The 15,302-nt window shown below is 36.7% G+C and overlaps 1 protein-coding gene across 1 annotated transcript in view; it reads left to right on the top strand.

Annotated features, from left to right (window-relative positions):
- The window catches only part of FAP3 (Chalcone-flavanone isomerase family protein), a 193,457-nt gene extending 183,792 nt beyond the window's left edge, over positions 1-9,665 (top strand). The window contains exon 5 of the mRNA XM_089428616.1: positions 8,997-9,665. Coding sequence (XP_089284742.1) covers positions 8,997-9,152 — 156 coding nt within the window. The 3' untranslated portion in view covers positions 9,153-9,665. The remainder of the gene's footprint in view (positions 1-8,996) is intronic.
- Positions 9,666-15,302: the final 5,637 nt, after the last annotated feature.

The following is a 15,302-nucleotide window of genomic DNA, read 5'->3' as shown; positions in this document are numbered from 1 at the left end:
CTTAGCATTATTAATCCATCTCCCCAAGTCAATATTCAACTTCGCTGTGGGTGGAGTGAAAGTTTTACTATGATTTCTTTCTTTATTCTTTCCCCTTTCCTTATCCTTGGCTATCTCTAAAATCTGAGTTGATGAAGGCTTCTCTCCATATAATTCAGTGATCCTATCCAAATCTTCAAAATTATTTATACTATAGGAGGATGGAGACTTTTTATTTACCTTCTGACTACTCTCCATAACTCCCATCCAATTTTCCAAGGACAAATGATGCTCTTTTCCAACTACATTGATTTGTTCACTTGTTCCCATCATATCTCCTTCTAGGATCCTTCTTGCATAAGGACAAGTGAGTTCATCATGTATGTCATCACAAGGTCTACAATAAGGCATGGAATCATCAACTAAGTTTGTAGGCTTGAGTGGATTAGGTGGCCTATGGTCATTGGGAGGTCCTCTCTTTTGCCATCTATGATTTCCTCTATTTGGGAATCTCCCACCTTGATTTATTTCCATGGCCACTAATCGATTTTGGATAGCATTCATTTCACTGGTGTGATTTGCTTCCATACTCTTGATGAGTTGGGTTAACTTCTTAATAGGATCATGTGTAGTATCTTCTTTGGCCTTGCCTTTGGAATCATTCGGTTTTGATGGCCTCTAGTGAAACCAGGAAGTTCAGACTTTCTTGATTGCTTTCTAGCCTTTTCCATTTTTAAGGCTTCAGTTTGAGCTGCACCTAAATTCACAAACTCCTTCCTCCTCAACTCATAAGCAGTGTCAACACTAAAAGCATCTAGATATGAGCATAAAAGAAATTCATCATGAGGTTTAAAAGTAGTAGGCATGCTTTTTACTAATCCATTGAATCTCTTGTTAAACTCCTTCGTGGTTCCGTTCTCATTTTTCTTCATATTGGTAATGGCGTTGATCAAATGCCTATTTTCCTTCCTCTCCAAAATTATCTAAAAAAGCAGTTAGAATGGCTTGTAAAGAGTTGTATGAGTGAGCAGGTTGCTCAGTGAGCCAATCAAGAGCATCCTCTTCTAAAGATAAAACAAAAAGTCTCATCTTCACATCCTCATAATTAGTAGTGTTACACCATTTAAAGATACAAACAATAAAGTTTTTCACATGTGATGTAGCACTAATGGCATTGTTACCTTGAAAGGAAGACAAATTTTCAATAGCCTTGTCAGGGATATTGTGAGGATAGCCATTTATGTTAGTGAAGTCAAAGGAGCAAAAAGATCATTCATGATGTTAGGCTCTACTGGTTCTTGAAAAAAGAAAATGAATATCAGAAATCGCCTTTTGCCCAAGACTATCAAGAGCTCTACTACGAGAAGTCTATTCAACCTCTCTAAAAACCCTTTCAGGATCAGGAGAGGGGCTAACTAGACCACTTGAATTTCTCCTAGTAGAGACTCTTGCAAAATTTGGATTGAGTGGAGTCGCCACTTGAGCAAATATCTAAATCTAAAGTTCAAAAATGCTAAAACCAAAAGGTTAGTCGATTTCCCAGGTACAAGAAAGCTTGTCCCGGGCAACGACGCCAAAAATGTTGATCCTCTTGCCTACACCTACCTACAAGTCAGTGAGAAAAGCCTTCAACCCCACAAGATGTGGTTGGTGGTAGGGGACTCAGAGAAGGGGCCGTCACACTAATCCCGACTCTCTTTGTTTGAACTATCTCCTAGGTTAGCTAAGGGGGGTGGTCCCTAATGAAAATTTAAGTTAAAAAAGATGTGAGTTTCCAGGATAATTGTTAGAGTTAAATAGATTATTTATTTAAGATTTATAAGCAAAACTAATATTAAAAATAACCATAAACACATAAGGTAAGCATGAAATACATAAACAACCAGTGCCTTCAAAGTATTGCTCTTTAAGAAATGAAATCGTTTTTTGCTTAGAATGAAGTGAAATGCCTTCAAATGGAAAGCCCAAATAACCTTGGACTTGAGTTTCCAAATGGAAAATGGTTACTTAGCATATGTTTCAGCTCTTTTTCTTCAAACTTGAATTGCCTCCAAGAACACCTGTAGGAAAGCAAGCAAAAGAGTTAGCATGCAAAAGAAATAGTGTCTCAAATGCTAGATAAAATCAATATGCACACAAATGAGAGAAGAAAATATATGATATTTTTCAAGATGGAAAAGAAGCAAAGGGCTCATGAAACCCCCTTTTAAATAAATCTCTTGATGTCTTATGAGATTGTTGGCTTGAACAACTTGTGGGATCTTTGATATCCTTGGAGGTGACTATTCCAACCGAAGAAGTCCTCACACTCCAATAGACTTGGCAACCTATCCTTTGAACACACAAATGCCTGCAAACCAATTGTTAGTGCAAAAGAGACTTGGCATATAGAGGCCAAGTTGAGTTTGTCATTCAACCGAAAATAACAAGCTACAACAAGAGCACAAAATATACCAAGCCCAAAGGAGATTTGAGATAGCTGCAAATCTCTCCTCCCTAGACAATAATGCCCTCAGGCAAATGCACAAAAAACAACTAGATAGCAATGTAAAATCAAATGAATAATAACATCAAATGAAACAGGTATACCTCATCAACCAAAGAATGCACCACAAGAGAAGCTAGTAACCCCAAAGACTTTTTATTATTATATGAAAGATGAATACAAAATCTAGCAGAGACTCCGCAAGCCCAACAACTCGTTCTATATCTTTCAAATGAGAGCTCAAGACTCATATAAATAAGAAAATGGGAGATGGTCCCAAGGAAAATTCCAATGACAAGTGGAGATAGATTGACAATCCCAATGTAGAAAATCAAATCACAAGTGGCAAGATGATTGGCTGTAGGTGTTCCCAAACTGCTAGTATGTACTTTGCTTTTGTATTAATGTGCTAGTTCAACTGCTGGTCAAGTGTAGACTTAACTGAAGAGTGTGGTAGACAAACTTCCTCAAAAATATGTGTTCAATGCCACCTCTAACAAAATGCTATTCATAATCTTTGTACGCTGCTGTTAAATGTGCATTAATTTGCTGCGTATCATTCTTTTCTTCATGTGCTAATTTGATGGGCTGCCAAGTGTGAAATCTGATGGGCGAAAAGGGAGCACACTCCCACTAAAGTCTCAACATCTAAGTGCCACAAGTTCCTATGCCAAATCTACCCGTGCGTAGAGCTGCCAAAAATATCAGCATATGGGTATTGTTAGTGCGTTGACTGCTGTGTAAAATGCATGGAAGATGCTAGGAGTAATTAGCATACAAGTGTATGGAAGTATGTGGAGACCAATCTCCACAAATCTCTCACCAAACCAATCTCATATTAGCGTTGATTTTCTGATTTGGCATGTGCGTTGAAACTTTCACTTGCCTGGCTGCGTGGAGTTCATTTGGCATGTGCATGAAACTTTAGCATGGAATATACGTATACAATGGAAATGAGTGGGGTCCATTACTCACTCATATTACCTTTAACATTAGACTATATATTAAATCAAATCCACTTTTAAATAATTCATGATATCTCCAAACTTCATCGTGTTGCCTTGTTGATTGCATTTTGACCACCCTTTGACTTGCTTTGACTTTGAGTTGTAATTGAGCTAGCGCCCTTTTGGTGGACCCAATGTAACTGCCACATAACCTTTGAATTTCATTTGGAATTGCCATGTCATTTTGTTGACTTTGGAAAAATTTAGAAAATTTTCCAATTATTGATTTTTTTTTCATTTTTTTCATTTTCTGCCACAGTGATTTGAAAAATCGGCTTTTGAGGGACTATAAGTCATTTTTTGACCCCTAAAGTGGGTCCTAAGAATGTTGGGCCTCTGAGGATGAATTTCGAGTAGTCACACGCCCTAGACATTTCCCAAGGCCACTTATTTATACCATTATATAGAAAATAATTAAAAAATCTAGTTTTGCGGGAAATTTTTAATTATAAAAAAATCCTACTTAGACCTAGCGAAATTCCACGAAATTTTTTGTGTGATCTAGTATGGTAATATACATCGGCTTTAGACACTAAGATGTGTTAGGGGCTCAACTTTCAAACCGTCACCTCGAATTCGGGTAAAAAGTGAGTGAAAAAACCCAGAAAATTATCTGCCTTTGAAAAAGAAGGGATAATTAACTAGATAAAAAAAACACTCAAAAGTGTACTCGTTTGCTGATCGATTCCCAACATCCTAGGCCTGTTACAAATTAAAAACCTCATCATTACTAGTATCACTTATTACAATTCCCCGTAGAGTGTGGAATCTGGGTACAAGAAAGATGATGAGAAGATAGAAGTAGAGTTAAAAAACTCTGTTGAATGATCATATATGATGGTACAACTGTCCTCTGGATCATCCTTGTGTGTGGAGTCTTCAAATAATCATCAGGGGCCACTCCAGTGGTCAACAGTTCCTCTCGAAAAGAGGAATCTAGTCCCATTGTTGGAATTTGTCACTGAGCTGCGAAATTAACAGCTCCTTGTTAGGAGCTTTAGCTCATATGCTACCTCCCCAACACGCCTGGTCACCCTATGGCCCGTAGAAACATGGCTTGATTTTCTTTATGCCCTTTTGTTTAAGTGTGGACTGCCTGTACGGTTGGAGTCTCAAAAATACTAGGTCCCTGACCTCAAAGTGCCTCTCAACTCTGCCCCTGTCTGCATTTAACTTCTATTGGTTTTGGGTCATCTGCGGGTTATCCTTGAGAGCTCTAAGGATATCTTGGCTCTCCTGTATCGAATTCTTGGCCCCTGGGGCTCTGTTGTCTCCAAAAACCATATCATCAAAGGTTAGTGCATCATAACCATACAAAGCACGAAAACGTGACATACCTATAGACATGTTGTAGGTGGTGTTATAACAATACTCTCGAAGATGCAACCACCTCATCCATCCACGTTGCTGCCCTGTGTCATAGTTGCGTAAGTAACCCTTCAGCCACTTATTCACTATCTACATCTAGCCATCCATCTGTGGATGATAGCTAGTGCTAGGAGTGAGCTTAGTCCCCATGAGACGAAACAACTCCTGCCAAAAGCCTCCCATGAATCTGCTATCCCTGTCACTAACAATGGTCTTTGGGAGACCATGTAGCCTGAACACCTCCTAGGAGAATAACTCGACTACCTGTGAAGCTGAATACCAAGTCAGAATGGTGAAGAAGTGGCCAATTTAGTCAACTTGTCAACCACCACATAAATGCAATCCCGTCCTTGTACTGTTGACAACCCTATGATGGAGTCCATAGAGATGCTCTCCGATTTCTGCTCAGGAATAGGGAGAGGCTGTAGGCTCGTTGAATGTGTTTGTTCATCCTTGTTCCTCTGACAAGTGTCACACTCGCAAACATGCCTCAAAATGTCCTCCTTGAGGCCCCTCCAAGTGAAACTCTCTCTGATATCCTTGTATGTCTTAAGGAACCCCTGATGTCCTACTAGCGGTGAGTCATGTACAACTTGCATGATCTTCTCCCGCAATTGGGAGCTTGGTACCAAATAAATCATATCCTTGTAGTAAATCACATCGTTCATCACCCTGTATTGGTCATCCCCAGCTATGCCATCCAGGATCTCACATGCATGTTGATCCTTTGAGTACTCAACCAACAACTACACTCTCCAATTCTGAGCAATGATCATAAGTGAGAGTGTTGCAGGCCTTGTAGAGAATGTGTCTACCACCACATTTTGCTCGCCCTTGACATACTCTATGTCAAAATCATATGCTTGGATATTGCTTACCCATTTTTGTTGCCTCTCATTCACCTATCTTTGCTCCAAGAAAAATTTGAGGCTATTATGATCAATTTAAACCTTAACCCTGTTGCCCACAAAATATGCTAGAACTTGGCTAGCGCATTCATAATAGCTAGCATCTCCTTGTCATATGTAGAATACAACCTCTAATGTGGTTGCGTCTTCCGACTCTCCAATGCAATTGGGTGACCCCCTTGCATCAGAGCTGCCCCAAGGCCCTCTCCTGATGCATCACACTCCAAAACAAAGGGCTGTGAGAAATCAGGCAGGGCTAGGGCTATGGGGGGTTGCCCCCCCTTCAAATCTGCCCCCGAAGCGTGCCCTTGCAAAAAAAATTGCTCCCCGGCTTTTTTCGCAAAGATGTTCCAAACACACATTTTTTCAAAGAAACAAGAGTTTTTGAGTGGAGTACCCTGATATTCAAGCATATGGCCCTAGTATTGATATGCAATTAATGGTAATGTTAAATTCTTAAAGTAAAAGTGACATTCTCCTTTATCTTCATAAGGGAGAATGTCACTTTTACTTAAATTTTTAACATTACCATGAAATGACTCAGGATGTTTGAGAGTGGATTCAACCTCATTGGATTTCATTTGGAGAAAGTAGAATTTTAGATCTTACTTAAAATCTAGTAGACTTATTAGTTTTTTAGGATTGGGGGGATTGCAACGTTTCCATTGGATTTTGTCATGTACTAGGGTATGGAACTCGTATTTAATCAAGAGCACCAAGCCCTCTATGTACCTTGATGTTAGTGACATTGGTTGTTGAACTCCTCTATCATGACCCTACTAAAAATGTACCCATCACTCAAACAAAATCTTGACTTGACATTCTACGTTTTTTTATTATCATATTTTAATGATTAGAGGGTGATATTAATAACAAAGATCCCACGATAGGCAATAATTTTGATGATATGTGGGTATGTGTTGTAGCATGATTTTTTGGATGCTAGAGGCCATCTAGAGCCTATTTGTTGATGTATTTTCGGTTCAGAGATGGATTGCACTCGATGCTATTTTGGTTATGTGCACCCTTACATGCTATATAAATGAGAACTTGTAATTTGTGGACCTATGGTTGATGAAGATTATAAACATTAGATGAATGATGTTATATGGTTTAATGCTTGTTTTTATGTTTTTTATTACTAATTCATCATTCTACATTCTTTTGTTGACAGATATGCATCAAAATATATATTATATAAAAATTCACTCCCGATTTTCTACCAACCCAAGAGCTTTTGAAAATGTCACTCCCCGCTCTCGCTCTCAAGTAGCCCTGGGCAGGCTAGCATTGGGAAAGTGCATCCCACATGTTCCCATGATGCCTTGAATTCCTCTAATCTAGTAGTACAATCAGCCTTTTCATTTTGAAGAATAGGCCCGTTCAAGTCAACATAAAAGGGGCTTTGTAACTTGTGCCAACAATAGCAATAGCATCAAACATAGCTTGGTAAATGGATTGTTCTTGGCAATGTTGAAGGGAATGTCACTCCATAGAAAACACCTACCCACCAGCTTGTCAGCTTCTTCCTTCTCCTTTCTTTTAAGCATTGACTTGATAGAAGGTTGTGCATCAAGTGTGGTTCTAGGAACAAAAAATGATGAGGTAGATGTGGGGTTGGCCATTGTAGAAGGTGATGCTGAAGAACCACTCTCACTTGTCCCCACTCCTCCCCTTGCAATTTGACTTTTCATAGCTTCCTTATTACTTTTGGCAGATCTTTATCTTCTAATGATTTGATGGAAATATAGATGATTTATAGAGATGCATCTGGGCAAATTCCTACGTCATGTCCCAAAATTTGTCCAAGGTGGTATTTCAATTGGGATATTCCCCCTGTCATATGCTTCCCACACAACTTGCAACTCAAATTTTGTCTATTGAACCCCCCTTCAATTTCATCTTATTCCCATATAGGGTCCAAATATCTTAGCATGCGTATTCTTCAATGTAAGATTGAACCTAGGGCACAAGAAGAATTTTAAAAAGTAAAAATCAGCATTTTTACAATCAAGAAACCCTCTCCACTCAATGAAACAATAATGGCAAAAAAATACACTCCCTGCCCCTAGCAAAATCATGGAAAATAAATGGGTGACTGAAAACCCAAGGAAAAACTAAGAGAAACAAAAAAAACAGGGCTGAATTTGATGCCCATACCTGCAAGTGCACAGCCTGCGGAGGAAAGTCAGTCCACTGTGCAATTTTTTTTGAGATGGCTCCTAAATATCATCATTTGTTTTCCTCCTTAAGTCTAGGAAATTTGTTCTCCTACTCCTCTGCTCTCTAACCCCTGGCCACTATTTGCAAAATGAGGCAAAAACACATAAAATTAAGTTTATAAATGAACCCAAGTGTGGAAGGCCGATTTTTGGATCATTTCGTGATATCATTTTTATGATAATATCACAATGTTTTCAGAGCACAAAAAATCACCTATATTATCAGCCGCTATTATCATCAACTTGAAAAGAACATGATGTCCCAATATTTTCGCAATAATATCACAATATTCGCAACACTGATTTAGACATAGTTGTAGGTTGAATATCAAATACAAGGCTGTTTTGCCTATCAAGACTTTGTCTTCAAATTTGTTTCAAGTAATGCACTCCAAGGTTGGTGGCTGCACTGTATAACATGGATTACTTCATGTTAGATGCCAGGTCTGAGGGTTATCTATTTCACCATAACTTTCCAGGACGTGTGTCTGATCTCATCCTCTATTTTATAACCATGTGTCAGGTCTAGGGGACATCAATTTCACCAAATTGTCCAAGACATACACCTGACCTCATCCTCTTTTTGATAACCATGTCATTTGGGCAGGGTCAGACCATAGAAATAATAGAACCATGGTGGATGGCCTAATATTGTGCAAACCTCACCAGCGAGCCAAGGCTCCGTTAGCACCTATAAAAGCTTAGTTTTCGATCAAGATGACTATCCCCTGCTCAAATTGTAGCTGAATGGTTCTATTTTTATAACATCCTAAAAATTAGTGGCAATGTTGCCTCAGTTTAAAATTGAATCCTATTTTATCTGACTTGCTAATCTAATAAGACGTCAATCATTTGATCAACAAATGGCTGAGAAATGTTTTTGTAGTCTCTACTTCTAGAAGTGCAGTGAAGGTCCCTGGAGAGTTGTATTTACTCAGACCCGAACCTAAAGTAATGTTTTGCGGGAAGATATTTTAGCTGCAAGTTATAATTAGATTCTAATTAGATTCATGTTCATTATGTGCAGGTTTCAATTTCTTCAGACGGATCCCCTTCAGTAGCAGATGTTACTATAGATTCACCGGCTGTTGCATTTGCTCTATTTGATGTGTATTTTGGAAGCCATCCAGTATCTCTTCCTCTCAAGAAATCTGTTGCTTCTGGATTAGCATCAATAATCTAAATGCTAGTGGATTTCGTTCCTTGAACCATCAGTGATATGTGATTATGCTTCTACTGTCTTGAAAATCAGCGCTCAAGGAGACTTAGGTTTCTAGATGTTGCTTCATTTGTTTGATAGATCTCCAATACTTGGTATTGTCCTAAATATGAATCCTCACGTTTGAATGGCTCAAAAATATCTGCAGACAAGGATATGGAGAAGCATCACAAGGAATTTGCAGTGTCGATAAGATGGACTTGAATACATGTAAAATATTTTCCCACCTTTTTTAGGGTTTAAAAAGTAGTACTTTTTACATTGAATGATTGACAATTTGGTTCAACGCCATGCTAGAAGCCAAACATTCATTGCTGATTTGGATAATATGGACCAGTGGAATTTGATCTCGGAGTGTTACAAATTACCAAATGCACTAATGCCACAAACTGATTCCTTAGTGTGATGTATACCATGATATTCATAACTATATCAATCAAGGCTGTTGGGAGTGGGAGCAAGAAGCACAATTTCAAACAGTTTTCGCAAATAGAATGTTTTAGAAGTGTTTATATATATATATCTATATATATATATATAAAAGAAACATTTAGAAGGTTGAATCCACTACCAAAAAATGTGAAAACATAGGATTAATTATTAAATTAATGATGATTATCAAGCATTAACTATTTAGAATGCATATAATATTAATCATCTAGTAGTTATAACTTGTATCATTGTCATCAAATGATCAATCATCAACCATAACATCAACTTTCAAGTTTCAACATAGAAAATTTGTCATCAACAAATTGCAATAGATAACATCAACCGTTAAACAAAATAGAGTATTGTATTCATTATCAAAGAGTCGTAAGATTCACTCAGTTCAAAGGTAGGTTCCAAGTTCAAACTTAAATTGTCATATAATGTTTACAAAATAAGCCATGGTAAAGTCAATGTACTAAGTTCATCTAAAAAAGAAAAATAAAAAGAGATCTCTCTACTAAGATTTCCTCTTTCCATGAGAAATGTTTAGTTTGTTTTCTTGTGATATATGAAGAAGAGTAGTAGGAGGTGGAAGTCTTTGTGGAACACGACCGACAACTACATGGCCTCACTTAGCGTTGGATGTTGTGAAGTTAAAGGAAAAACTCCTGCATCTAGAAACTTGTTAGTGTATGGGGTGGCATGCTTGTACCCTATTTCTTTGTGATCGATATGATATTGGAAACCCATCTCATTAATGGTACCTAGTAAATAAAACAAGTATTTTTCTACTTGTACTTTAATAGTAGTTTCCTTTGTCCATGAATATGATTTCCATCATGATCACCCAAAAGTTTAGCTTCTAAGAATTTTAAAACTATGGCTCCATTCTTTGGATTGTTGTCCCAAGTTCACTTATGTTCTATTATTCTTTGTTTCCTTGCAATAATAAGATGACAACCTCAAGTTGTACTGCACATGAACCAAATTTTCTTCCTAGTCTACATTCATAATGGTTTTTTTTCACACTTTGAATGAAGTTATAGGTGCTCCAATACCTCTTTACAAAACAAATGTTAACAACTTGTGAAAGCACCCTTACCACCAATTTATGTAGGTGTGTAGTAGAGGATCCATACATGTTCCACCATTCAATATGATTCAACCTATCTTGATCTTTAGTTGCATGCAAATTAGAAAAGACTCCATGTTCACTAATGTACCGACTCAATTGACTTTGTATTTGTGCGTGCTCCTTTTCATCAAGGGACCAAATTGTCCAATGTAAGAATATTCCTATTTTGTACTTTTGGATTTGTATTTTGTTTTTAACCCCACCCCAAGTGTTGATTAGGCCAACTGAGATGGAGAATAATATTTTGGTGTAATGACAAATACACAATCATAGCTATGATCATACAAGATCACATCTCTTCTCAACAATGTCTTTGATTTGACCTAGAATGCTATCCTTTTGCTCATATACCTTTCCAACCACTAGCCAATCTATATTTGCAAATTGAATCATACTATAAATGGTCTTGCTGAATTGTAGAACATACCTAACATGTTGCCAAAATTGACCATCAAGCATTATGTCTTCCCCCTCCCGAAATTCATGTCTATTAGATATGAATGCAACCTTGTCTTTAAAATCCTATAATGAATCACTTGAGACCATACTTGGTGATGCCTTTCTTACCTTTTAAAGGTGAGGTAATAGCTAGGAACTTTGACCTTTGCAATCTTTAGTAGCTCCAAGTTAGAGTGATCGTGGCAAATGTGGTAGGCCATGCTATGATTTATCATTTTCTTCCCTCTTATACAATGCACCAATTTGTTTATAATCATGATCATTCATTTTAATAATATCATGTGTCAAGAGGTTCAATGTGTGAATCAAACACCCTAACCAAAACATGTTAGGGTACCTATTCTCATTGGTTGCTTTGTTTCCTTATAATCAACAGGATTACTAGTGGTAACTTTAATGACATTTAATGGATCAATCTCTTGAATGATTTAAGGCTTTTACAAGATTAATACCAATCTTATAACAAACGAAGTAGTAATATGCTGAAAGGAATACCACACTAGTAAACACACCAAGAATATTTATCAATGGCTCACATTTAAGGTTTGTCCAACCAAATTATAAATACAATGGATGCCCCATATTAATTCCAATCATTTGTAAATGTTCCAAGAGCACTATGTATTTTGACTTTTCCCCTATCAAGTCCTGTGGTTTGAGCTTTTTAATACTTAGGCCTCTTATATCTTTTAGGGGAACTGTTGATGGATTGTATCTTTCATGCCAATAGAATGCGCGAGGAACATTGAATGATGCATCACATGCATACAAAAACCTATATTCTTTTGTATCCTCATCATCCCTACAACCTTGGTTAAGGAAATCTGATATTGTTTAATGCGCTACATGCATAGGTGAGAATCTACTAGTGTGGGGGGGTGGGTGAGATGGGGATTGACCATCAAACATTCTTTGTGAACTCTCATATTTAACCCTTGATTTTTTGGATTTTTTTTGTATGGCCTCCTCTTCCTTAGTATATATATATTTTTTTTCTATTTTTGACTAGCACGTGCTCAGAGGTTTTGACTCCTATAGTCTTGCCTTCATCTCATGGCATAATCCCACAAAGATGCTTTCTCACACAAGCATATGAACATGCATAAGTTTTATGACCGTGGGAGCATATCAATTTTGTGTTTCCACCCACTTTCTCTACCCCAATCATTGTTACATACTTCCACAAGGGTATTGAGTTCTCTTTTGGTTTATGTACATCATCATTGACATTTTTACTATCATCATCCCTTTCCATTTATTCCTCCTTTCCATGGTATGTGCTGCCTACTTCTACTTATTCCTCATGATCATTGATATTTTCACATCCTCCCAACACTAATATTGGGAGCATATAAATTTGTGGTTCCACTCCCTTTCTCTCCCCTAACCTGTCACATATTTCCATACGAGTGTTATGTTATCTTTGGAATATGTACATCATCATTAGCATTTTCATTATCATCATCCTTTTCCATTTACTTCTCCTCTTCATGGTATGTGTTGCCTACTTTTAGTTATTCCTTATCATTATTGATATTTTGACATCCTCCCAACACCAACATCATAATATATAAAATAAAACTAAAAAGATACACCACATTGACATACCTTTCATGCCTGTTGAATCTTGAGAATAGCTCGTTGGTTGCAATAGAATCATGGAGAAGGAAAATGGGAAGGTATAGGGGAAGATAACATTCAAGCATTCACCATAGTAAATACACTAGTTTACAATACGTGAAAAAAAATTAAAAACAAATGATAATGAACTTTACAACCTACCTCTTCAATTTTCCAATGGTGGTTGAATTTATCTATGACAATGTTCAATCTCCCCTCCAAGATCTCACAAATGGATCTGTCCATCTTCCCTCCAAGATCTCATGAATCTATTCCTAAACAAGTAATGGATCTATTAATCTTCCCTCCAAGATCTCATGAATATATGCCTGAACAAGTAAATATCCTACTAAAAACCTTAGTAGATGAGTGAAATTAGAAAAAGAATGAGAGAAAATGCAGTGTGTGTTTTAATCCACCAAGTAAAAATAACCATGCCTAATGTAAGCTTTTGGAACCTTGTCATGGATTCCACAAACCAAGAAGCTAAGTCAAATTTGTCTTATCGCACAGAAGTGCCCAAGGGACATTTTTAAAGCTATTGAGAGAATTCTAGAAGTGTCCTATGAGCACTCAAGGAGTGATACTTCCCGAATGCTCCCTAAATTCTTACTAAATTGGTATGGAGTGCTCTTTGTTACCAAGGGAGCATGCTCCCAAATAACACTCATGCTTTGGAATCAAAGTGCTAGCGAAGAGGTGAGGGGGCAACACTCTCCCCTACAACATACATATAAATAACCTTACATAATAATTAAATAATTTAATGACACAACCCTTTACTATGGTGACCACTAAATTCTATTTATACCCATTAGTTTTTTTTTTTTTGTAAAATATCACTAATATTATTTAATTATTCAATTATATTTTATATGGTTTTTGACTTTTTATTTATTTATTTTTAATCTTTAGTTAGTAAGTTTGGTTAATCACACTATTATCAAATCCTAATATGATATTGTGGGACATAGCCATTTTTGTTACCCTTTAAATAAATATGCTAGTAGTTGACGATATTATTCTTAAATACATTGTAGAAGAATTAAAAAATCATTCCATTGAAAAATTAAAGAACAAATCATGCTTTAAGAAAAAAATTGAAGAGAATGGATTTGAGTGTGTGTGGGGACTAAGTTCACATCACTCAAGCGATTCGAACAAAGTACCTACTTGCATATAACTAGCCAAATGACTAGAAAACATTGACAAAATTTGTTTGAATCACTTAAGTGGGGTGTAGTGATATATATAGTTTCAGGGATTTGCTCAATCAAATTTTGTCAATGTTTTGTAGTCATTTGGCTAGTTCTATGCAAGTAGTTACTTTGTTCGAATCGCTTGAGTGATGTGAACTTAGTCCATGTAGATGGGTTTACTAGTGGTGTCGACAAACAACGTAAGAGAAATATATGTTTGGTTTCCTCATGAGGTTTTCCTCTCAAGGGATACTTCCCCACACTTGTGGATGGCACGATTAGTAAACACATTGGTATGGACTAGTGCACCATCAATATGGAGTAGGGTGTGGGAGGCTAGATAGGTGTGTAAAACCCCAAGGGATTAGTTCAATTGATTGTAAATTTTGTTTGATAAATACAATATATGTACATTGGTTAAACACCTCAAGATAATCACTGACATAGATAGGTCAAAGATTAATATATTAGTGTATTATATGGTTAAACCATAAAAGAGGAAAATAATGCATGACAACAATAACACAACCACTTGAAGTAATAGACTAATACAAACCAAAAATATTTTACTTATAAGTCTCTCACAATCAATTATCAACAAATGACCTTTCATGCTCTTTAGATAAAGAGCATGGATCAATCAATCATCAACCCATGGACTAAGCACCATTAGGATTGGGGAGAATATGAATTGTTTGTTTATTTTACAAGTACAATAGATACTAGTACCTAATTCTAAAACTAATAAACACTTTGAAGGATTTGATGTCTGTCTTTAGTACTTCTATTAAATCATTAAGCAACTATACTTCAGAATTTCAACCATAAAATAGTAGGAAGACATAGATGACAATGAAAAACAATGATGCACAAATTCAACACAAGATTTACGCTAGGAAAATCCACTTAGGGGAATTACCCAATGAACTTGTCCAAGTTAGATAAACCCTTCAATTCAATAAGAGCTATAACTGATATTTCCTAGTTAAAACAAAGTCAAACAGACCAATAAGAGATCCTTAGTCAAACCTGATCAAAATGGTCTTCAAGTCAATCCAACAAGCTGCCCAAAGTCTTGGTCTCCTCTACTCTGCTAGGGAAGACTTTCAATCTCTTCTTGAACTCAGATTTTTTGGACTTGTTGCTAGATATGCCCAAAAAATTTCACATGTGTGAATTCAATGGAGAGAGAAAGTTCAAGGTCAAACACGGAGAGAAAAATGCTTCTTCTAATCATTTTCCTTCTTGCCTTTTTCATCCTTCACTCAG

This window comes from Pinus tabuliformis, chromosome 4_2 (assembly GCF_031772625.1).
Source record: "Pinus tabuliformis cultivar Carrire ecotype Pingquan chromosome 4_2, CPIR1, whole genome shotgun sequence".
Taxonomy (NCBI): domain Eukaryota; kingdom Viridiplantae; phylum Streptophyta; class Pinopsida; order Pinales; family Pinaceae; genus Pinus; species Pinus tabuliformis.
The sequence above is the reverse complement of the archived record's forward strand: the minus strand, read 5'-3'. Positions and strand labels throughout refer to the sequence as shown.